The 24,618-nt window shown below is 45.0% G+C and overlaps 1 protein-coding gene across 4 annotated transcripts in view; it reads left to right on the forward strand.

The window, feature by feature from the left end:
* Positions 1 to 24,618, forward strand: part of tafa5a (TAFA chemokine like family member 5a) — a 173,204-nt gene that overhangs the window by 65,235 nt on the left and 83,351 nt on the right. Inside the window, exon 1 of one of the 4 annotated variants that reach the window (XM_061806640.1) lies at positions 688 to 855. The exons of the other annotated variants lie outside the window; for them this stretch is intronic. Coding sequence (XP_061662624.1) covers positions 744 to 855 — 112 coding nt within the window. The 5' untranslated portion in view covers positions 688 to 743. Of the gene's footprint in view, positions 1 to 687; positions 856 to 24,618 lie in introns of those variants that run through there. 4 annotated transcript variants of the gene reach the window in all.

Raw genomic sequence — 24,618 nt, forward strand, 5'->3', positions numbered from 1 at the left:
TGAAAATACAACCCCAAGGGACTGATCTCGCGACATAGTATTAATTATCCGACGCGAACATTTCACTCTGGACATCATTGGAGGTGCACACTTCTCTCGCTCTCCCCCTCCCTCCATTTTCCCCCTCTCTCCCTCTCTTTCGTCTCACGCATTCACCATCTTCCAGCACGCACGCCGTGCGCTACTTTCTGGCCGCCTCCCCTCATGCCGCCGCTCCGCGCTGTCGCGCTTGATCGCAGGACCGCCTCGGACCTCGGCGTTATTTCGGAGGGGTTTTGTTGCACTGTGCGTGCGCGCGAGCGAGGGCACAATCAGCAAAGCAGCACAGGTGGGAAGGATCTTTTACGACGCTGCGGTATAGATGATTGAACACTTGGAGCACCCACTCAGCGTAATCAGCCACTCGCGGGTCCTCCTCCTCAGAATATTAAGATTCAGCGCACTTTTTGGGAGGTGAGCAACTCAAGGAAATCATTTTTTGGAAACGGCGTGGAGGATGTAATGTTTTCTTATGCGCTCCGGTATTCGGAACACCACTGGAGCAAATCAACCTTTTTTTTTTTTTTTTTTTTTTTTTTTTTCCCCCTCCCACTTGCTCCAGACGGACATTTCTGTTCTTAAAAAGGAAATAAGGCACGGAAAAATGAGCTCCACGAGAGCTCCATTTGGATTGTGAGCTGTTTTTTTTATTTTTTATTTTTCTTAAGTGGCCCCTCCTTTCTTTCTCCTCTGCGTGCTCTTTCATGGCATCGCTGACCAGGTCGGCCAGACGAAAAGACGCCAGTCGCTGGCCGAGGATGTCGTCAACTTTCTGGGCTTTTGTGCTCCTCACCGCGCTCTTGGTTCTCTATTGCGGTAAGTGCCGATGCGCGTGGCTTTGGCCCTACGCCGGTGCTGGGTGGGGGTGCGTGGCGTGGAGTGGGGCCCCCTCTTATTAAATAGGATTATGATTGCATTTTAGACTGATTGCACAGAAAAAGTGATCACAATGCCTTGCTCGTGGGTACCTCGGTCTTCAATGTCAATCCCAGACAAGGGGGAACTGAGCCTACAATCTCATTTTTTTATGTATGTTTAATCATGATCTTGTTTTAATATGTATTGCACAACATTGGTCTGGAATGGAGCTACCTTGATGGACAGGATATGTGTGCCTTGCTCATGGGCTCCCTTCGTGGAATCAAACCAGGCCTTATTTTTAACCACACACTCCCGGTTCCCCCCTGACGTACCAATGATTGTCCGTCTCATTTTCTCAGTGTCATGATGACAAATGGCTTTTCTTCACAACTGGATATTGGCAATTAACAAACATACGCAACATGCAAACTCCCGAGAGATTGTAACATGCAAATGCGTCCGCAATATGGACGGCGCCATAGGCCCGGTGCACGCATCTGTTTCAGCCTCTCTCTACTGGACGGACGCGCACACGTTTCGAGGGCTCTGCCGCTGTCTCTGACTCACTGAGGTCAGACAGTCATGTGACAGTCATCCTGTTATCAGCGTTAAACGGTGCCGCCAGAGAATGCATCAAAGACCAAAACTCCTGATGAACAGCAAGTTCATTCGACCTTATTAGGCAAATGCATTCAAACGCACGCACACAAGGGCACACACACGCTTCGCCACACAGGGACCGACTGTCTGCGTTTCTGAAGCCCACTTCTTTCCTGGCACCCTCTCATCTTTCTTCTGCGAATGCATGCGTGAGTCACGCGTGAAGAGAAATCCTGCCGGCACGCTGCCCTCCAGCCCGCTGCATGCAGTATTTGACTAGAACCTCAGCTAAATGATGAATAAAATCATTCTTTCTTGGAGGTCATTAGTTATTCATTAGTTTTGTTGTAATTTCACTTTCCTTAAAAATAATAATAACAATAATAATGCAGTAATGGGCTTCTGTTATGTACTGTGTGCTGCATTCAAAACTGCTGGGAAGAAATCTTCAAACACACATTCCGAAAACTGACAAGCATAATAAGTTAGCATTTGTGAGGTGTTAAAAAAAAAAAGCTATTCGACTCTGCCAGCCATCTTAATTATGATGAACAATAAATGCAAATACCCACTGGCATGTCGAACAGTTGCCTCCACGAGCACCGCCATTGTTGCGTGCGGTACATTGATTTCCTGTGATTTTGCAAGGCAAGAATATGCTCTTTTTGCTATTTGCAGGTCTCCAAACACTGGCTTTTTTTTTTTTTTAGAAGCACCACCAGTCCTCTTTTGCCCCTGGAAATAAAAGTTAACCCTGTTGGAAAAATAGTTCTTGCATTATACTCGGTTAATTAGAACATCATGTGAACTCTACTGGAGTGTGAGGACAAAAAAAGGTCATCTTTCTTCTGTCTTGCTCTCTGATGACTAACCCTTTTTTTTTTTGTAGTCCTGTCAATGTAGCAAACTGTTAAATTGGTTAAAACTCATGAGTTACTGTGCCTTTTTGGAGTATGATGGCTTTTCGCTTGAAGATTTATCCCCTTGACACTGGCAGTTGCCTAGCTTGAAGCCATAGCTGTAGGATGTGTATAACATGACTGCATTCAAGGCAAAGTGCATTAGTGCAGACTGAAGCATAGGGGGCAGGAATACTGCACCTGAAAGTCTCGGGTCTGAAGCACCTGGAGATTTCACAGCCTTTCTGCTCGAAAGATAAGCAGAAGATTGAGTTTGCTTTGTAATCACAGTGTGCTGGTTTAATCAATGGGGAGGCCAAGTTTATAAAAGTGAGAGGTTCTGGGTCGGAGCGGGAGATTTTATTTTATTTTTTTTTTTTCCTCTCTCTCGTACGCCGCCTTAGGCCTTGTCGATTGATCTCCTGCTTTGGGCCAATCAATGGCGGCGCTTGGGTGTTTGTTTCAGTCAGCAAGTCTCCGCGTACCCCCCCCCCCCCCCCGAGGACGTCATACCAGGCTACATCTCACTGTAATGATAATAATAAAGTCTTCTTTGCTTTCATAACATCTTCATTTCACGCTGTGCTCGGCTGTTTGCTGACCTCAAGCTACAAAGCCTTCGCTGGACTTCAGGGAAGGGAACCTTTTGTTTTTCGATCGCCGAGTATTTGCGCTGAAATGAAACTGATGTTTCTCACTATTCTGTTTCCAGCTCCCGAGTGCCCGCGTTTCCTCGTTTCATCTTCTCTTGGCTTGTTCTTACTTTGGCTCCCAATCAATTCCACAGGATCTTATGAAGAAACTTTTTTGTTGTTGTTGTTGTTTTTTGTTTTGGCTTCAAGTTTCTCCTTGTCGCTTTGTATTTTCTTTGACCTTCCTCAATTTCTTCCACCTCTTTCCTTCACACAAATTTGCAGGATTTTCACCATTGCGCTTTTTTCGGAACATTCTGTGCTCTCTGAGCTGACAGCATGCTATTGACTGAGGTCTCTGCTCTCTTAGCATTTTTTTTTTCTTTTCTCCTGCTTTTGGCACTCTAACAACATCGCACTAATACAACCACGAAGCACCCTGTGTATTCAACATCCTTTCTGATATCAGTTCCTCGTGACTTCATTAATGTAAAATCTGCGAATTTGCGTCCATAGGCACCATGGAACACAATATATCCATCCATCCATTTTCTTTACCGCTTATCCTCACAAGGGTCGCGGGGAGTGCTGGAGCCTATCGCAGCTGTCAACGGGCAGGAGGCGGGGTACACCCTGAACTGGTTGCCAGTCAATCGCAGGGCACATAGAGACAAACAACCGCACTCACAATCACACCTTGGGGCAATTTAGAATGTCCGATTAATGTTGCATGTTTTTGGGATGTGAAAGGAAACCAGAGTGCCCGGAGAAAACCCACGCATGCAAACGCCACACAGGCGGGGCCGGGATTGAACCCGGGTCCTCAGAACTGTGAGCCCGACGCTTTACCAGCTGATCCACCATGCTGCCCAACACAATGTGTGTGTGTGTGTGTGTGTGTGTATATATGTATATATATATATATATATATATAATATATATATATATAATATATATATATATATATTTTTTTTTTTTTTGACATGCTCTCCCTTTTTCTTCTTATGGCAATCCATCTCTTCCCTGACAACCCCGCCATGTTTTTGCGGTTGATTAAAAATACTAATTAAAATGGAGGATATTTTATGCTCAGCCCCAAAGCCACACACATTTTATTATTATGAATTACAAGCCTTTGTAATTATTTTGGGGCTTTTCATAAGAGCTCATCTGGGTTGTTTTGAAATGGGCAGCTCAAATCTCTCGTGAGTTGTATCACCTAAGAACACGAGGACATTACTGTAGAATTGTTTTGACTCTTCTTAATAGCCAAAATACAAATAAACTCCACATCCTATTTGCAGTGTTGTACTGTAGACTACTTGTTATTCATGCTGGGGTGGGTGGCGGCGGCGATGTCTCCGTCGTTGTTGTGGTGCCAAAGCAGCGGATTGCAGTAGCTCTTTGATTATGGCTCACACTCATATGGTCCCTGTCACCTAGAATCAACATCGAACTTCACACGTCCCCTCGCTGGGCCTGCAGAGGATGTGTGGAAGGAAGGGATGGGAGAACTTGATTATCCTTTTGATTCGGAAAAGAAGAATGTGCGAGCTGCTGGGGGGAAATGAGGGCATTTAAAGGGGGATGATCCATGGGAAAGAGGCTAGAAGGAGGGCCAGGAAAGAACAAGAAAGGAGAACCCCTGCTGAGGAGGGATACGAGGGCATGGTGAGGGGAGAGCAGAGAGCAAAGCGAAAAAGAAAAGAATGAGTCAGGGAGGGGACGAGAGGGGAACGCTGGCAAGATAAATGGCAGCTGCTCAACAATTTAACTGCTCGAGCTGTAAGAGGCTGTTTGAAACTCTAATCACACAAGAATGCTTCACTAGCTGCTGATTACATTCTTAAAAAAAAAAAAAAAAAAAAAACCGCCTCTAGCTCCCTCCTCTGGAACCTCTCGGCTATACATTTTTTGATGTATCACTCTTCTTTATTCATGAGGCTGTTGTCTGCTCGTGCTTGGCGGGCTAATCAGTATGCTAATCTTAGCTGTCGGGTTAGCCGCAGTTTAGCATGCTTGTGGTCCCGATGAGGGGTGCACTCCGTGCCGTGCGAAAACCCGCGGCGACTCTTGATGCATCGGGGTCTTTATAATGCAGTCTAGCGTGCAGTGTTTTGTTTTTTGTTTTTCTTTTTCCCTGCATGCCATGTTAGCACATACTGTAGACACGCGCTGTACATGTACACGCCGTACCAGCGCTCAAGGGCAAACGTCACACCTGCAAACGTCACCCACCATCCTGGGCTTTTATTTGAAAAGATGCGGTCTTTTCAAACAGAGTCTGTGAGCAAAAACTTCAATACAGCTGCATAAATCCAAACACGGCTTGTAGCAACCATCGCCTTGAATTTTTGCAGTGATGACTTAAATGTACTACTTGGACGCAAGTTGCCCTGTACCTAGTGAAGTTTCCCGTGACAGTGCGTGCCTGTAACCAAGCAGCGATCCACATGTATTAAGACGAGGCCCATACATGCATAGTTATATATGCATATTATACGCGTGCTGCCCCGTTTTATCTGCTGTCCGCTTTTGTTTACGCTGTTTTACCGCGAAAACGACAGGCCGCTCCGAAGCGCCGGTGATGTGTCCTGATAGCTGAGTCATGTAACTGTCGTCACGGCGAAGCATATACAGATACTTCAGAGCTCACGCTCCCAGACAAAACACTGCCTTTTCCTCTGTGATGTCTGAGAACCTTCCGCCGGGGCTGATTCACCAGCCACGGAGGGGGGGGGAAACAAAAAAGAAAAAACAACAACAAAAAAAAGAACGGGACTGGGATGACCTCACTCGTAGGTGAACACGTGCACATATTTGAATATGTTATCCTATTTCCAGCATAGCCCGGGGCCTTCTCCTCTGCAGGGAGGGGAAGCTGAGAGAGGGAGCCGCTGTCAGGGAGTAGCGGAGCGGCCCCGCCGATAGCCTGGGGAGGTAAATTCATAAAAGGAAGTCAACTTGTTAAGACTTCCTGCGAGAAAGGGAACCGCCACATAACGGACCCCGCAAAATTGGGCCAGAGCGCATATGCATATTTGAAGAGCTCTTTAGACGGCGCATGTGTTGCAAAATTTACAGCTAGCGATGAGCATTTGTAGCAGGCAGCGGAGGGAGGGTCATATTTGCCATTATTGTACCACATATGGAAGGCCTCAACTTTTTTCCAAGTCAAGCGAGACATATTACCATTTTGCAACGTGAAATATGAAATATTAAGCGGGCGCGGGATCCCTTTCCGCGCGCAGAAGTAACCGCTGACATTAAATAGGCCCAAAGACGAGGATTCAAAACGGAAGGGTGACGGAGATCCTCAGGTTGGCGTTTTTGGCTGGCCGCCGCTTTTGGGCTCGGGGCCCCAGCCGTCATCCCATCAGCTTTAAAATGTGTCAAGGTCAGCAGACTTTGAGGCAATTACGGCGCACCAGGACGCTAATTTATGGCTGACACCAACAGCTGACGCCGTTCAGGGAACATCATTGCCCGGTGAAAAGTAGTTTAATCCTAAACCGCCTTTTCAGTAATAGACTACCATTCAGGTTTGACGAGGAGCGGCTAATTTGCAGGTTTTTTTTTTTTTTTTTTTTTTTTAATTTCCACTGAAAATAGAGGTCAAGTGGGCATTATTTAGAAAGTTAACCGACATGTGGTGACGGCTCGCTATGAATCAATGTGTGTTGGCCTTTTCGCTGACAAGGTGAAAGAAAACATGTAACATTTCGAAACGCAGCCTTCATATCAATGACGGGCGCGCTGGTTCTCACTCACTTCGGCCGTGGTGTGGGTCGGAGGCGCATGTGACTTTTGACGGGCAGACTTTTCTCTCAATGTAAATGTCAGTGCGCTTTCCACGATTAGCGGCGTCGTTTGGAGCGCGCACCAAACAAAAGCTGCTTCCCACCATCAGTCGGCTCACTAGTTTAGCGAAGTTGAGTGTCGTTTCGTTATGCTTAAAGCCTCCTCATCTCGCACTTCCCCGCTTAATACTTATCTGCCAAACTGCTGTCATCCCTAATAACATGCTAAGATGCGTTGACATTTACTTATGAATGCAAAAAGTGAAGGTATTCTTGTAGTTTGCCTGCATGCTCATGACTGCTTGGTTGATTGAACCCTAAATGTTGGCAGTCCCTTTAGGAGTTATTGTGCTGTCGATGTAACTCTCTTAAATGTCCCACACAGAGTCCCACATTAATGAAAAAGACTCAGATTAGGTAGAGCGGGTATTGAAGTGTTTTGGGTTTGTAGTTTTGGACGTACTTAGGGTTCAAACTATCCATTCATCACAAGGGAATGGTGGAGTCCATCCCAGCTGTCGACGGGGAGGAGGCGGGGTACACCCTGAACTGGTTCCCAGCTAATCGCAGGGCACATAGAGACAAACGCCCGCACACACAATCATACCGAGGGGCAATTTAGAATGTCAATTAATGTTACATGTTTTTGGGTCCTCAGAACTGTGAAGGCAATGCTGATCCACCGTGCCGCCAGGGTTTAAATTATTAATATGGAAATTTAGAATGTGTGGGGCTGGCTATTATTTGAGTTTTTTCTCTTTGCATTTGGTCTTGGTCCCGAGCTCAAGAGTTCACTGCATTTTATCTGGATATTTTTATTCTCAGTGTGGCTACTGCAGAAATCCAAAAAGCTTCGTCCAAGTGATTGTTTCACTTTTTGCATTAAAACTACAGTTTTAAGTTGAGCAAGAGTTGTGCTTAATTGGGTCAGAATTTAGACAGGGGTCTGACGCTGTGCTACCCTCTCAAGAGGATTCATGGATGCGCACTTGTGCATGTTTTGCCTTGGGCCAGTAAGCACATCCAGAGAGAGATGCTAAAGCTAACCCACAACGCGCCCGCCCCATTGCCACCTCCTCCCACCTCCTTTCCTTTATTACTACAAAAAGCAATTGCTTGGAAGAAAATGCCAGAATGGTGCTTTGAATTCCTTGAGGGGCCCATCACGGAGACACGGCCCACGGAGCTGAGACAGCTAGCATCTGGAGCAAAGACACGGCGGATGGTGTGTGTATGCGTGTGTGTGTGTGTGTGTGTGTGTGTGTGTGTTTGGGTGGGTGGGGGCGGGTGTAGAGCGAGCGAGTGAGTGAGTGAGGGTAGGAGAAGAACGCGGGATGAGCTGCAACGAGAGCGACAGAGTGCGAGGAGGCAGCGAAATGGCGAGTGCGAGACAGACGGAGCCAGAGGTCGACAGGGGATCCGTAGGAAGCGCCCGGAAAGAGGAGGGGGAGAAAAAAGGGAGAGTTGAACCGAAATCACAAAAGACCGACAAACGGCGACATTGAGACGCTCCGCCTATTGACAGCTGGGGAATAAAGTCAACTAAACACAACGAAAGCAGTCTGCAGACCGAGCAGCCTGGCGGCTTTCCGAAGCGAAAACAAATATTGCATTACAAGTGACAGACGCCATTTGTCACAATGGGCGGCCCGAGAGGTAGTTAAGGTGGTGGGTTTAAGCACCGACGCTCGGCTTGATGTACAGTATGTCACGAGCGCCAGAAAATTGTGCTGAAGTCAACTCCGTTCAATCAATCACCCCTCTTGAGATCCCAAACTTTCACCACTCTCCAAGTTGCTATTGGGCTTCCGGGGCATTCCTTACCCAACCTCAGCATCCCGTTGACGCGTGCGCTGACAGCCACAATTCAATGTTAATGTGTCTGCGAGCCAAATCTGCAGGACATTTATGGCCTCTGTGACAGCTGCACTCTCTGTGCACCCCGCATGTCATCAAGTGTGCAGCCTGTGAAGCTTGTTCAAAGGATTGTGGGCGAGTCGGGCCCCCCTGTCAGTCGGTCAATCAGGCGTTTGGCTCGTTGCCATGCACTGCATTATGCCGACCGTTTTTTTTTTGGTTGTTGTTTTTTTTAAATTTGATAACTGAAGCATCTACCCGTTTGTTTCCTGCTGAGCTCCGAACCGTCATCAGCACCATTGTATAATTGTTGAATGAGTTGTTGATGAGGTGACACGAAGGTTAATTTTAACGTGAATCATAGCACCTGAGTGGCTCGGTGTCTGGCGTTTTAGCCCAAAAAAAGCAATTTCTTCATAAATTGCATGTTAATACTAAGAAAAGCTGATTAATGCCTCACTTCATTTCCCATCAAATTCAAATGCGTACCCCGAGGCTGTCATCGGTCCAGTGGAAAAAAGATGTTACAGCCATCGGATTGGATTTTATAGCTCATTGAGACTCTTCAACATTTGAAGGACCCATTGTGTGTGAGGATCATTGTCTGGATTTAGTTCTGGGGAAATTTTTCAGGGCCTAAAGAAGAGCTCGCTAAAGCAGTTAGTACTTTCTTCAGTAATTCGTTATGAAATATGTTGTCATACGATTCATACAAATCACAATAGTAATAATATAATAATAATAATAATAATATATATATATATTTTTTTTTTTTAAACAGGGCAAGTCATTAGAGTTTGGGTTCACAATTTTTCCTGCCCGACTCGTGAAAACTCTCCAGAATCTAAGTCAGGGCTCAGCAACCTTTTTGAGGATGAGGGCTACTTCGTGAGCACCAATCGAATGAAGGGCTTTGCGGCAAACTTCAGACTCAGTTCATTACATGAACATCAAATATTTTTGTTTGAATTTATCGTAGTAAATGACATTAGAGGTCATTTAATTTTTTTTTTATTCACGTAAGCAAGTCAGATTCAGAATTTAAAGCCCAAATAATAGCAATTTGTGGCCTACGGTATTTTTGGAACATACCTCGCGGGCGCCTTATATGGTCCTCGCGGGCTACCATTCGCCCACGGGCACCGCGTTGGTGACCCCCGATCGAAGTCATTTGATTCTCAAGTCGTTGAATGGATCGCAAGTGGACTGTTCTGGTTCTGTGAGAAAATGTTTTCCTCTCATCCAAACAGGCTTCAGTGAGTGTTGCCGTGGAATACCATTTACAGTAAATATCCCATAATTTAGAGGCAAACCGCAACCATGGATGGCATCACTCTTTTGGGATGTAAAATGATAATTGTTAGGGTGCACTGACAAAACTGCACTGTGAATGTTTACATTGAGCATACCAAACCTACTTTGCTCATAAGATTTGGTCTTGTTCATTTTCTCTTATTTACTCTTGTGAGACTCCACCGGATTCTGTCTCGAATGCAGCAGTGGTGAATTTCCAGGCTTTGCGTTAATTGCCGTATGTCTCTGAACCTTTGAACCCAACCAGGGTTGACCCGAGATTAGCCAGTGTCGACTCTGTTTGAACTGACCAAAGAAGGGTTTACCAGTAGTCGTGGGAGGGGGAACAAAAAAGCTTATTAGTGGTATTTGTTTCTCCTCTGGCTTCCATTCTCCGGATGTGTGAATGATATGGAAATTGCAACCCGCTTGGCCTCATTTATTTCGCCGCCGCCGCGCCAGCCGCCGTATTGGGATGCGGAAACAATGAACTGATTTGCGGCCGCTGCTGTTGTCGGGAGTAAAAGGGGATACGCTTAAAGATTTGATTTGAGACCCGGCGTGGCTCGAGGAGGGAGGTGACAAAGCTGCCCCGTTCCGACGGGGGAAAACAAGCGGCTTGGCTGCCTCGCTCGAATGACGGGCCACACGCGTGAAATGCCGCAAACGAGATGAGTCACATATCTTTGCATGTATGAATACACAATACCAGTAAATAATTCAGTTGGACAACGAAACCACGACCATTACCTCCCCGGCTCTGCAAATAGTCATCATGTCTGGGTTTCCCTTTCATAACCATTTTTCCGACATATAGTTTGGAGTCATTCATTGCATATCTGTAGGTGGCCCTCTGAAGAAAAGGTTTCGACACCCCTCACTTACAGCATATGATGGAAATACCCACGTTGAAGCCTGTAAGGAGAGGAAGTGCTCAGATGAAATGTTTTAACACGTTAGCTTTTAAACATGCACATTATATTTACAGTATATTTTTTACTCAGCTGGTGAGTGACTGGCAACATGGGGGTCCCTGCAAGTATATTCTGTGCGTGTCTGTGAGATCACTCGACGTACTGTATCCAATACACGACCCGGTTCTTCATTCCAGCACCTGAGCAGCTGCCACACATGCTGTATAGTATTCGCTGACACCATATGTCGAAGAAAACTAGAGCTCATTATCATACATTGACTATTTTTGACGTAAAAGTGCTTTGATTGTCTGCCGCGCCACTCCACGTGACAGTCCAATGAACAAATTCGCAGCTGGCTTCCATATTATCAAATCCTGGCATTATCTATCACACCAAGGCTTGGTACGCACAAAGATAAGCTGTTTTTGTTCCGATTTTTACCCTTTCCTGACCAAGGACAATAAATTAAATGTGTTCAATATTTACGACCAAAAATCTATCTGTTGGGAAAGCTGACATCTCCCAAGTCAGGATGTGGAACTGAAACAGAATGCAGCCATTCAAGAGGCAAGCTGACAGTTTTTTTTTTTCTTTTTTTTTGTTATTTAATATTTGATGACACAACATTTCTGGATTCTATGTGGAACAAAATCTTTGTCTGTGTTGAGATTGTCGGAGCGCACCGCACACAGTAGGACCAAAATTGATTAATGGCTTTTTTTAATTTTTTTTTTTTTGGATCATCATGTGTGGGGTCTGTAACAGATTAACAATCGTGAGATTTGAAAAATCCTTTCTGTGTCCCGAGCCTCAGGCTTGCTGATGCAACTGATCGGATTGGAATTGGACATCACGAGCAAGTTAAAGTTGTTGACTCCCTCTCGCACTCCGGGTTTTACGTTCCACATTTACTTTACTGTCGTTTTTTTTTTTTTTTTATGTGGAAGCATATACAATACGGCACGCCTGTAAATGCTTTGCCTTTTTCGCCACTCATGAATATGAAATCATATCGCGCCTTGAAATCATGTGATTTTTGTATTGTTTCTTGAAGCGATGATTCTGCATCCTCTTCATGCCGAAACGTGCTTCTGTTAAAGACGAGCTCCATTCTGGAGGACTTTTTTTTTCCCTTTGTTTTAATGTTTCCATCATGCTCTCTTGCTATCTCATCCTCCCTCTCTGTGCGTCTGTTCTGTACACAATATCTGCTCTCTAGCCTCTGCTCGCACTCTTTCCCTCCCGAGGCTTTGGCACTGATAAACCCTCCCATTGTTGCGATGACAGCAGAACATGTGAGTTGCGGCTGCTTCTCAAAGCTTGAAGACCTCATTACGCCGTCTCAGTGGGGACCCAATTGGCAACACCGTGTGTGTGTGTTGGACCATTTGCTACTAGCCTCCGTTGCTCTGTGTCGCTCACATTCATCCAGAAAGGCCTCACGGATCACATGCAGATTAGTTGACTAAGCATGGGCCGTGTTAAGGCAAAAATAGGCTCAGGTTTACCCACATTTTTTGTCATTTCAATGATACGCAGTCTTGTAATGAGGAAAACTGTCTGTCATATTGCTATGGCAACCATGGAACACCTGACTGTACTATATTGACTGTATGTAATGTTACTTACACCCGTTGTTGCAGTATTATTATTTTTAGAATGAACTAAAATGATGGAGGGTGGCAGTACAATCATACCGTAGAGTTTGCAAGCCTTTCTTTGTTAGACCAGGAATTATATATTTTAAGTGTCAATTGTCTGTTATAACAACACATTTAGAACATCTAGAGTTGTTTTTTTTTTTTTTTTTTGTCACAAAATTAAAAGGCAATTCAGAGGTGGGAGTAAGCCATATCGTGAAAGTCGCAAGTCTAATCTTCAAGTTTCCATCAAGTTGACTCCCCCACAAAGTCGTCACCAGTCATTACTTCCTTGAAGCAAGTAGTAAATCAAGATGCCCACCCGAAACCATTTGAATGCCCCGTCCCACTCGTTGCACACCACTGTACGTGTGTTAATACAGACGACAGACACTGGCGCTGTATGAATTAGAATAATATGCAGTAATAGAAGAACTGTATGGCGTCCAATGCGATGTCCAGTGCAAATTGCACATTTACCGCCAAGGGAATGCTACTTAAGCCTTGTTGGAGTCCTATAGTTAATCAATAGCTACTTTAGTTTCAATTAGTCGCTCTAATTAAGCCACAAGGCTATCTTTTATGATAAGTGTCATAGATATCTACACAATTGGAGCGCCGCCTGAATAAATAAAAATCACTCGGTAAGAGATAGTTGGTGGATGGATCAATCCCCACACTCACGCCCACGTAATTACCTAATTAGTCAACGCCCGCAGGGGCCACGGGGAAGTCAACACGCTTAAAGCATCTGGCGGAGGAATGAATCGAGTGAGGCTCCTCGCCATTTCCTGTCGGGTCGGTGTCGTAGTACCTCAATCACAGCAATAATCGTTCTGTAAGATGAGATAAGTTCCATCAATTTGCCTTTACTCCGCACTGTACTTTATAGACTGGATGTCATGAAATTATTACATCACCTTTTCTGACACCCTAGTGGTTTTATATTGCCAATAATGACTTGCAGGATGAGAAATTCATCTTGGAAAAAAAAAGTCCGGTGTGGTGGTATAATTACGAGTTATCTTTGGATGTGTACGTTCAATATGAACACGAGCGCACCGGAGGCATTTTTGTTCACAGCATACGATGCCTGATAAATAAATCGGAGCCCTTGTGCTTAACCATGGTCATAAAATAGATTACATCACAAAATCAAGCAAATTGCATATTTCAGTGTATATTCTGTATTCACTTTGTGGATCGAGAGAAAGCCTATGACAGAGTACCAAGAGAGGAACTGTTGTACTTCTCTGGCGTGGCAGAGAAATATGTTAGAATATTAAAGGACATACATTATATGAGGGCTGCAGAACAATGGTGAGGTGTGCCGTAATTGTGACAGAAGAATTCAAGGTGGAGGTGGGACTGCATCAGGGATCAGCTCTTAGCCCCTTTCCAGTTTGTAGTGGTAAAGGGTAGGCTGACAGATGAGGTAAGAGTGGAATCCCCTTTGACCATGATGTTCGCAGATGATACTGTGATCTGCAGCGAAAGCAGGGAGCAGGCGGAGGAACCATTAGAAAGATGGAGGCACGCACTGGAAAGGAGAGGAATGAAAATTAGCCAAAGTAAAATAGAATATATGTGTGTGTGAAAGAGAGGGGCGGAGAGGGAAGAGTGAAGCTCCAGGGAGAAAAGATAGCAAGGGCGGACGACTTCAAATATTTAGGGTCAACAATCCAGAGCAATGGTAAGTGTGGTAAGGAAGTGAAGAAACGGGTCCAAGTGGGGTGGAACTATTAGTGGAAGCTGTCTATTGTGTTATGTGACAGAAGAGTCACCCCTAGGATGAAGGGCAAAGTTTATAAAACAGTGGTGAGGCCAGCCATGATGTACGGATTAGAGACGGTGGCACTGAATAGACAACAGGAAGCAGACCTGGAGGTGGCAGAAATGAAGATGTTGAGGTTCTCGCTCGGAGTGAGCAGGTTGGATAGGATTAGAAATGAGCTCATTAGAGGGACAGCCAAAGTTGGATGTTTTGGAGACAAGATTCGCGAGAGCAGACTTCGATGGTTTGGACATGTTCAGAGGCGAGAGAGTGAGTATATTGGTAGAAGGGTGCTGAGGATGGAGCTGGCAGGCAGAAGATCGATGTTGTGAGAGAAGACATGAGGACAGTGGGCGTGAGAGAGGAAGATGCACGAGATGAGCTTAGATGGAAAATGACACGCTGTGGCGACCCCTAACGGGACAAGTCGAAAGGAAAAGAAGAAGATTCCGTCTTCACGTCCGTCTCCCATCTTTTGCTATTGAAGCACTTCTGTTCTGTCGTGGCTTTGCATCTGTTAATGGGGAATCCGGTAATATTTACTGCCCATGTTTAAATGTATGGTAAAATAGTGCATTAAGCAGATGAGATTATAGTCTACACCCAAAGACTTTGATCAAATCTCCACTCTTGATATATATATATATATTTTATGTTCTTAATGCCACTTTGTGGCTGAGTAACCTCCCCAATGGCTCCTCGCAGTGATGAACTTAATCTTTTGCATCATTCGCGTTCATGTTAGCGGCGGATTCTCTGTGGAAATCCTCGACCATCGCACGAATGCGACCGACAGTTTGCCTCCTCCACACAAGCGTGGTGGCCATCACAGGTCAACAAGTCACTGAACAACACTTAGCAACGCGCTCTCCCTACAAAGTGTGGTTCATCTCCCTCGCGGGCATGTAAAATTTAAGCGCAATTTGGGTTGCAGTTTGATTCAAGCAGCAGCCTTTAAATAAGCCATAGATTTACTCTTTTTATTTCCGCCTTTCATTGAGGGTAAGCACACAAACCCGGGAACGATTCAGGCAGAATTGAATGCTCACTCTATTTTATGCTCCTCCTGAACTTCCCCTGAAGCTTCTGTATTGAATAGAAGCTGTAAAGAAGAAAGAGGGGAAGGGACAACTGCTGTCACCCAAAAAAAAAAAAAAAAAACACTGGAGCTCCAGGCTGAAGTTGCATGTTTACTGTAAGGTCTGCATTAGATGTACTCAGATATTCAGTGCATGAAATGAACTTTTTTTGTGATTCAAAGTGGGCTGAGGAAACAACATATTTTATCCTGAATGCTTTCAATGTCTAATTTTACACTCGATCGTATCTTGAAAAAAAATTGATTAATGGTGTTTCTAAAGTTATTCTGGTTACAGGTTGGTGTATTATAGGATGGGGGTGGCAAAAGTACTCACACTGAGTAAAAGTACAGATAGTTTGCTCTATTTCACAAAGTAACAAAACAGTTTGCAAATGTAGAAAGCTGTCATTATAGGTACTTCCCTAAAAAAAAAAAATCTCCTTAAGTGTTGTACAGTCACAAATTTGTACTTTATTTCCCACCAGCGATTCTGGGCCCACGTTGCAAATTTCCTTTCCTCCAATTTTCTTCATTTACGACAAGAGTCGTTTTCAAGCAATTAAAGCCACTTTAGCAGAGGGTTTTTTATGAGGACAACACCTAAACACAACATCGAAGCGCATGCTGGCCGACGAGATGAAACAAGACCGCGAGCCAGCGGCATTTAACGGTTGCGTCATAAAAGACCTAATAAAACATTGTAAATCAAGTCAAGACTTTAGATTAGAATGAGCCGGAGCCGTTTGCGTTGGGGCTGCGCTCGTGTGACGCGTAGGCGCAACTGCACGGAGCGTAGCAGCTTACGGTGATTGACAACAACCGGGAAGCTGTCACACGGTCAGGTGGGTCGCCGCTTGTAAAGCGCGAGGAAGACGCGTTCCGGCTAACATCCAAGTGCTACGCTCGCACCTCACTGTATGTGTGTAGCGTGTGGGCGGCTCTCCGAAGCCCGGGGCGAGCAAAGACACGCCTGAAGAATAGTCCTCCAGTGTGAACCCAGTGGGAGTTAGTTTTCTAAGAGAAACAATATAATCTGCACACAATCTCGACTGTGCGGCTGACATGATTTAGATTCTCAGTTCCCATCAGATTTTAATTGTCGGCAATAAAGACAAAGGGCACGGCGCGAAAGATTGGGATAAACTCGAACAGAGGTTGCAAGTCAGGCCACTGATCCCCAATCCCATTGTCAAAATAGTACTGAATATGTTTGAGATATTTTCTTATATAGTCGCCTGTCATTTTCTTATCCAAAAGCATCTTATCTTTATCCCTTCATCCAAGCAGACCGCGGATTAGAGAAAGTCGTATCCACGAGGACGAGAGCTATTGAGAGGATTGGCCAGTTAGTCCCTTTCCACAGCAAAGGCTGTTTGGGCTTTAAAGAGCACTATTCCACTTGTAAGCTCTCGCTAAAAGGATGTGCAATGCGAGAGTGGGATCAGGTGGAGCACATTGAACTCTCCAGAGACTTGCTCCGGCTTTGTGAGGTGGCATGCATTATCGGGAAAGCGCTGCTCCTTTCATCGTGTCCATCAATCAAAACACCCCTGATTTATCTGTTTTGAGAGAGGAGAACTCACCGTGTCACCTTAAAAGTGGCTTTAAATCTGACGGGAACAAACCCAACTTTGACCATAAAGCAACCGGCATATTCTTTTATGCGTTCCATGGCCAGGCCACCGAATCGACTCATCTTCTAACAGATTCGTATATCAACGCAATGTCCTGACCAAGTAAAGCCTTAAAACGTTATTAGAGGAATCGCGATAAAAGTCTGACATAAAAGTGACGGGAAACACGTCGAAACGTGATAGAACAAAATGGGAAGTGATTATTTCCCTCAGTTTATTAAAGGCCCAATGACTCGACGTTGTAAACTAGAAGCGAAGGAAAAAAAAATATGGAGTACAATTAAAAATTATAGTACTTTGCTTCAATGCCGGAAGCATTGAAGAAAATAGAACTTCGAGACTGATAAATAACCTTGTTATAGAGTTATAGATACGATTGCAATCTATAGTCTCAGGGCCAATTGTGAAAAATCATTCCACTACAATTACAGTTTTGCTGTATCATACTTGTGGAAAAATCAATGCACATTAACATCAAATATTAGTATTCAACAACATGCTAGCCTTTTATGAATCAGAAGGTTATGCCACCAACGCCACCGCCTCGCAACCCCAAACTATTTTTGCTCACCTGCACTTTCTTTTCTCGGATTGGAAGGATGCACTTCAGTGACTCTGGGGGGCCAGGACCCCTTCTGCAATCATAGAAATGTGATGGATTTCATCACTGAAGCAGAAGGATTCGGCTCTCTCGAGGTCTCCGTGGCGGAGGGATCATTCCGAGGTGTGCGCCTACTCGCACCGGCAGTGAAGTCCCGAGAATCTTGGGGGTGTTTTCGCTTGATAGGACCTCTTCTAGGGTACTGAAGCCCTTTCTCAATGACCTCGGACGACTTCTGTTCCTATTCAAACGAACGCATCAAATACGGAAAGTAATGTGAGATTGTGAATCTCTTATGTACAATGCAGTCATAGTAAAAATGGATGCATCCTTCAAGCATTTTTTTTTTACGTTATTGAAGAGAAACCCAATTGTTTAGCATCTTAAAGCTGCTCCCCAACCGAAGATACTCGGTTGTTTGAAGGCTGGAATTTGACTTCCTGGCTTGTCTTTTTTGAGTGACAGCTACTTATGCTCGATTTAGTTCCCTATTGGATGCTTTCGAGTCCCCTCATGCAGCTTACAGTAGCTCTGACACCAAAATCAGAGGGCTCCTATTTGAAGGCAGCTTTCTGGCATTTGCTCAGAAGTTGAGAATGACACTCGATACAGTATGTAAAAGTCTTACTCTTTTGGGATGGTGTCATGTCGTTTGACTCGCTCAAAGAACAGATGAGGAAAGTGAATTTATTTGTACCGGGTTGTGATACACATCAGATCCTGTTCCTAAGATATGGGGTCTTGGACTGGCATGCTTATAGTCTTGTTTTCAGAAGGTTTCAAGGCAACTCAACTGTCAAAGTCTGTTAAAATGCATCTGTTGTTTTGACGTAGTCTGATTACGTAAAGAGAACACATTTTGGGGGGTTTTCTGTTCGTGATGGATCAAGCTCGAAAGGATCCTGCAGCTCAGCCAAAAACAGTTCATCATAAAATATCGGAAGGGAAAAAAAAAAAAAGGCTCGGATTGTCAGCCACATTAATTCATGTCAGCGTCGTTCTGCGTCCCCATCAAAATCCACTTCAAAGTCCCTGAGAGGTACAGATCAATCTTCTTTGTGATCAGCACGATGAGACTGAAGCGTGTCAAATGTTGAAAGGCAAACCTTCCCTCCCTTGTCTTTGTCCACCCAGTTAACCCCGTCCCTTTTTTTTTTTTTTTACTGTCAATTTGTTGACTTTCCACGTCATTCAATGTTGATTTCCTCTTTTGATTGAAGCTTCCCCCCGAAGTGGGAATATGGTGGCATGGCATTGCAGTTGGGGATTAAAAGATGCATGGGTGGTGGCAGTCTGAGCGAGCGCCAGGCTGCGGTGTTAGCCGCCGCTCCCAGCCAAGCGAGGCCCTGACACATAAACAGGATTTCCACCCCCCCCTGGCGTTCAGGTTGGCATGAGCTCCGTGGCCCTTTTTGAAGTGGTACCCCCCCCCCCTCCCCTCGCCTCCTCTACCTCAATCCCCCTCTGGGACGAACATACTCTTGCCTGGATACATATTTGCTCTTTCCCAGTGTGGACACTAAAACACAACACGGGCTTGCTACAGTTCACTTTATCGGCCCAAAATCTGATCGATTCCTTTGGCTAACACAAGCAGAAACACGCTAAACGTGCTTTTGCATCTTTAAAGGGAAGAGCTGATAAACGGCGAGCAGGAAGCTCCCAGAGTGCACCTGGTTCTGTGATGATAAAGGAGCTGGTCATGGCTCACAGAATGCATTCAGGTTTGGGCCAAGAGAACCAGGATGAGTTCCGAGGCCAAATTAACTGCCATTTTAAAGGCTTTCACTCATTTAAAGTCACAAAATTTCACACGCACGTTCCTGGTGAATATTCACACGAACGAAATGGAAGTTGGTTGACATTTTGAAAATCCACCCACCGAGGTCAACATGAACATTTTGTTTGAGTCAGTTAAAACAGTCTGAAGAAGCCACGGAATGAAAACGCAGGAGACGACCCGTTTCGGCTGTAATGCAGACATTTTAGACCATTTTCAGACGTCCTTCAAAGAAATGCCTTAGTCAATTTGGCCATGGCCGTCTTTCAAAAATTGACTTGCCCAAGCGACCAGATTGGACCCAGATTAACTAGACAAATGGGCGACACTAAACTGGAACAAAAATCTAATTTGTTTGTGGGTAGCGGATGGGACCAAAGTTTGATGACTCCACGTCCGTCCATGCATCTTGTGTGAGTTGTTCGTTGCCTGCCACGAAGAGCGCTCCCGACTGACAGAAATGTGTAAATGCAATATCTCCATCTTGTCTCCATTTGTTGAGTCATCCAAGAACCGGTTCACCATTGTTTGGAATTTCTGTTTGCTAGTGTGATCCTATCACTACGACTATGTGCATTAATCAATGCATCCATGTGTTACTCGCTATCAGTTTTAAGATGTTTTGTAGTCCCCACGGCGCATTTGAAGTATTTCTGGCGTCATTCGGTCTCCCTCTACATGGAAAAACAAGTATTTTACCCGACAGGGACAACACTTATCGATGTAATTTTATTGGGAGCCGTTCGTTTGGAAGATGGTGTGCGCGAATTGATTAGCTATAATCTCTGCAAACGTGGCAAAACAGTTTTTCCCGAGGTGGCGTGGATTACGCCATGCTGTCGACGTCTGAGTGAGGTTATTAGGACCGCACACGTCCGCAAAACGCGCCGCATTTCTCATCCGCGCACCCCTCGTGACTGATTTCTGGTGTACGGGACAGCCAGATGGATTACACGGAGAACGGGAGGAAAGATTAAGGGTGGGGAAAACGGAGACATAAATAAAGAGGCTTGGGGAAACAATGGAAAAGTGCAAGAGAGTTAAATGGAAAGTTAAAAGCAAAGAGGGGAGTGAAAGACAAAGAGAGAGGCCAGAAATCAAGGGAGAATCAATGAAATGGGAGAGGCTATCAAAATCTTTCAACTCGGCACCAATCTTTTGAAAGGGACTTCATCAAAATTGCTCTTCGCCGCCGCCCCTTCGTGAACGTGGGCCGCCGCACCAGCCCGAGGCTTGACGTCGCACCGCTAATATTGCAGGAGGAGCCTACTGGTATTGATTTACTTGTGGCAGCCCTCCACCTTTCTATCTGGCAAAGGGGACGCAGTGGGGAATATGCGGGGTTCAAACAGCGACAGGTGTGGTATCTTATCAGAGCGACGGCAGAAAATGGACTGGAGGACAAAAGGTTGACTGAGCTGGATTGGCTGTTTGCTTTAAAAGAAATAACAAGCCCTTCGCTGCATTATCTGACTGCGTCAATCAAACCTGAATAGTATTATCTCTGAAGGCAGATTCCCGATAGATTGCGCGCCAGTGTCCTTTATATATAATTCCTTCAAGGAACAAAACAGTTTCAGAAAAGAGCAAATTAGGGATTTACATGTCATTTCATCAATAACGGGGAAAGCAAAGTAAATTTGCATTGCGCTTTTTCGTACACAAGGCAACTCAATGATTAAAAGTATTTGAAATCAAGGAAAGAAATCATCATTTAAAACTGAGGCCAAAAAAATTAAAGATGAAAAAAGATTTTTAACCTCGATTTAAAAAACATTACAGTAAAGACAGACCTTGCTTTTTGGAAATGAATGTTCCTGATGTAGCCGTTTTTTGTTATCGGTAGTTATCAATCAAGTCACTGATGGTGTAGTGGTACACACACCTGACTTCGGTGCGGGCAGCGTGGGATCGATTCCCGCTTAGCGATTGTGTCGGTATCTGCCCTGTGACTGATTGGCAACCACGAAGCTTGCTGGGATAGGCTGCGGCTCTCTTGTGACCCTTGTGAGGATAAGCGGCTTGGATAATGCTGTTTGTGTGCATGTGCGAGGCAGCCGATCAGGCCGTCTGGGCGTCACGCAGCCACTGTATTAAACAACTCCAATGGAGGCCAGCATGCTTTCTATTTCTGCCTGTCATGTGAAACGAGGCGGGGCAGTTAGGGATGGTTGTGGATCAGGATGCGAAGGATTGGTGGATTTCGGGGCGGGGGCATAGAGGAACCAAGGGTGGTCAGTTAGGAACTGGGAGGGATGGATTGGACGGGTGGGATGGCCCAGTAGACTGCGGCGGCTGCCAGACACCCAACTTGGCCGCGCAGACGGAGCCCTCCGCCTCCTTCTCTTGGTACTGGCCAAGTCGTCGTCATAAGTGTGAAGAATTTTAAGGCACAGTGACTCGCATGTGTAAGTGTGAGTATTTATTTACGTCCGTGTAGTTTGTCCGTACAGAAAAGGTGGGTGGAAAACCGGATGCGTGTGCGTCTGTAAGGACTGCAATGCAAATGTCTTTCTTTAAGAGAAAAACCAGACTTCAGTTCAGTTTTAGTTCTTTTTTTGCGCCTACAATGCTGAAATTCGTCAATAAATAAAGCTAACGTGGTAAAAAAAAAAAAAAAAAAAAGCAAAAGGAAGAAAATTGTCAGCGGATAAATATGCAAATGGGCCGTGCCTCGCTGAAACATCCCCTGTGCCCTCTAAGCATTTCGGGTGCCTACTTTGCATGCAGACACATGAGTGATCAGCGTGTACTGAGCCTTGTTTGATGGCCACGCTCTTAAGGAAGCTTTTTATGACACAATCTATTTTTTTTTCCCTCCTCAATGCTTTTCTCCTTTTCAATAACATTAGCTTTGCGTACGTTCAATTATATGTATACGGTTCAGCCTCCACATGTAAAGTGCACCCTGTTGTCATGATGATGATGCGTAAGGGCACTTATAATCAGGTGGCCGTGCCGTGTACAATTTGTTTTTCTGTCGGAACCTCTGATGAATTAAACAAAAGAGTAGTTTGCACTCTACAGTCGTCTACCAAAGCCATGTTCCATCTGCCCTTTTGCAAAGTGGATAAAAGTTGTTTAGTTAAAGATGGCGATGCTTCCTCAAATTAGAAAGCCACTCGTCCTTTTCTTTTTTTCAGGCTGGTATGTAAATTCTGCCGTGTCTTAGTCTTAACACAGCGGTGCATTTTCCATACAGTACTGTAGACAAGAGCCAGAGAACATAATCTGCTACGTGTGGTACATGTGCTCTGTGCCAAGACCTTGCCCGGCATTCTTCCCTCCAAAGCTCGACAAACTCGTAGCTTGGTGCCCGAGCGGGGTTGACCATCCGTTTTGGAGAGCATAATCTACACTTGGCTGTGTCAGCATCAGAGCATATTTTTTTTTTACTGTCAATTTGTTGCACAGGCGGAACGGTGGGCTCAGCTAGTAAAGCATTGGCCTCACATTTCTGAGAACCCGGGTTCAATCCCGGCCCCACCTGTGTGGAGTTTGCATGTTCTCCCCGTGCCTGGGTGGGATTTCTCCGGGCACTCCGGTTTCCTCCCACATCCCAAAAACATGCAACATTATTTGGGCACTCTAAATTGCCCCTAGGTGTGATTGTGAGTGCGGCTGTTTGTCTCGATGTGCCCTGCGATTGGCTGGCGACCAGTTCAAGGTGTAGCCCACCTTCTGCCCGGTGACAGCTGGGATAGGCTCCAGCACTCCCCGCGACCCTCGTCAGGATAGGCGGCAAAGAAAATGGATTGATGGATGGATGGATGGAATTTGTGTCTGTTATGATACCTACCTACATTATTGGCGACTGTAACAATAAATATTGCTGTTCATCATTATTATTTTAACCGTGTCGCTAACCAAAGCACTAAAATAAAAAAAATTGTTTCTCGGATGAATTAAAGTGTGGATTTAGCAGCGCAATGTTGAAGACGATCTCACAAAACCTTCATCCAGTTGCAGTGGAGTAAATAAATACCCACACCCAGTATTTTACAAAGTATGTTAAAATCATTACAATATATGTGTAAAAAAAACAAAAACAAAAAAAAACATCATATTGCTCATTACCACCTTATTATAGCATTCTAAATGCCAGAATCGTGATAATGTTAAAGTTTGAATTTACAGAGGATTTAATCTACAAGCACGAACGCGCACTCACACGCACACATGAATGTATTTTCATCTATGCAAGGCAAGTCTTCTGGTAGTTTGTCGTCTCGCATTTCAGCGGTGTCCCATTCCATGCGACCTCGTGTCCTTCCCACTTTACCTTTGGTCATCATGTTAAACGTGCTGTATGTGCGTGTGCGTGTGTTTGCGTGTGCAAGGATTTGACCCCCTTTACACTCCACCTTGACTCTTTCATATCAATTTCTGCGGTAAAAGCAAGAACACAAGATCAAGATTTATTTATTTTTTGTGTGCCCTTGGCATCCACTAAGAGAGATAATTTTCCGAAATGCGACTGATGTTTTGGTTACCTGTGTTCGTCCATACATGTAATATCTTATGTGTGTTGAAGATGATGAATATGTTCGAGCCAGGCAGAAAGCAACTTTGGACGCCTGCACATCTGGGCGAGAGCGCGGATCTATAAATTCTCATGTGTGATAATTTGATTCTCAGACGTACAGAGGTTTTTACAAGGCGGTGGGGGGGGGGGGGACTGACAAACAAACACCAAGCACTTGCCAGCACCCCGTAAAACTAATCTCGTATTTCCCTTTTGCTTCTGGGAGATTGTGAGTGTAATGGCCCCAAAGAGAGCCAAGGAGGCAGAGAGAGATAAAATCAAATCAGGCTCATGTCCCCCAACTCAGTTCTCTGAGTGATCTGTGTGTGAATGTGACACAAACACGCACACGCATGCATGTGGGCGAGAACGCGCATTGTCAGCGTGGGTCTGTTCCCATCCTGACGCTTGTGAATCACTGCTGAGAAAATTGAGTCGAAGGTTTTGCAACACCTTCTCATCCCATCTTTTCAGAGTTATGCTTCCCGGCGCCCTCCTTGCGTCTTAAGTCAAACACTGGGCACCTTTTTTCACATCTGTGAGAGGCTCTGGAATGCCCATTTGCGGCAATATGAAGTCGAGCTGGCGTTTGATGTCATTATATGGCTGTAGTGACCCTTTGGCGTTGTTGGGAAAGGGAGCAAAACTCTTTTTTTTTTTCTTTTTTTTTTTTTTGTCTCCAATG

Source organism: Syngnathoides biaculeatus, chromosome 20 (genome assembly GCF_019802595.1).
Source record: "Syngnathoides biaculeatus isolate LvHL_M chromosome 20, ASM1980259v1, whole genome shotgun sequence".
NCBI lineage: Eukaryota > Metazoa > Chordata > Actinopteri > Syngnathiformes > Syngnathidae > Syngnathoides > Syngnathoides biaculeatus.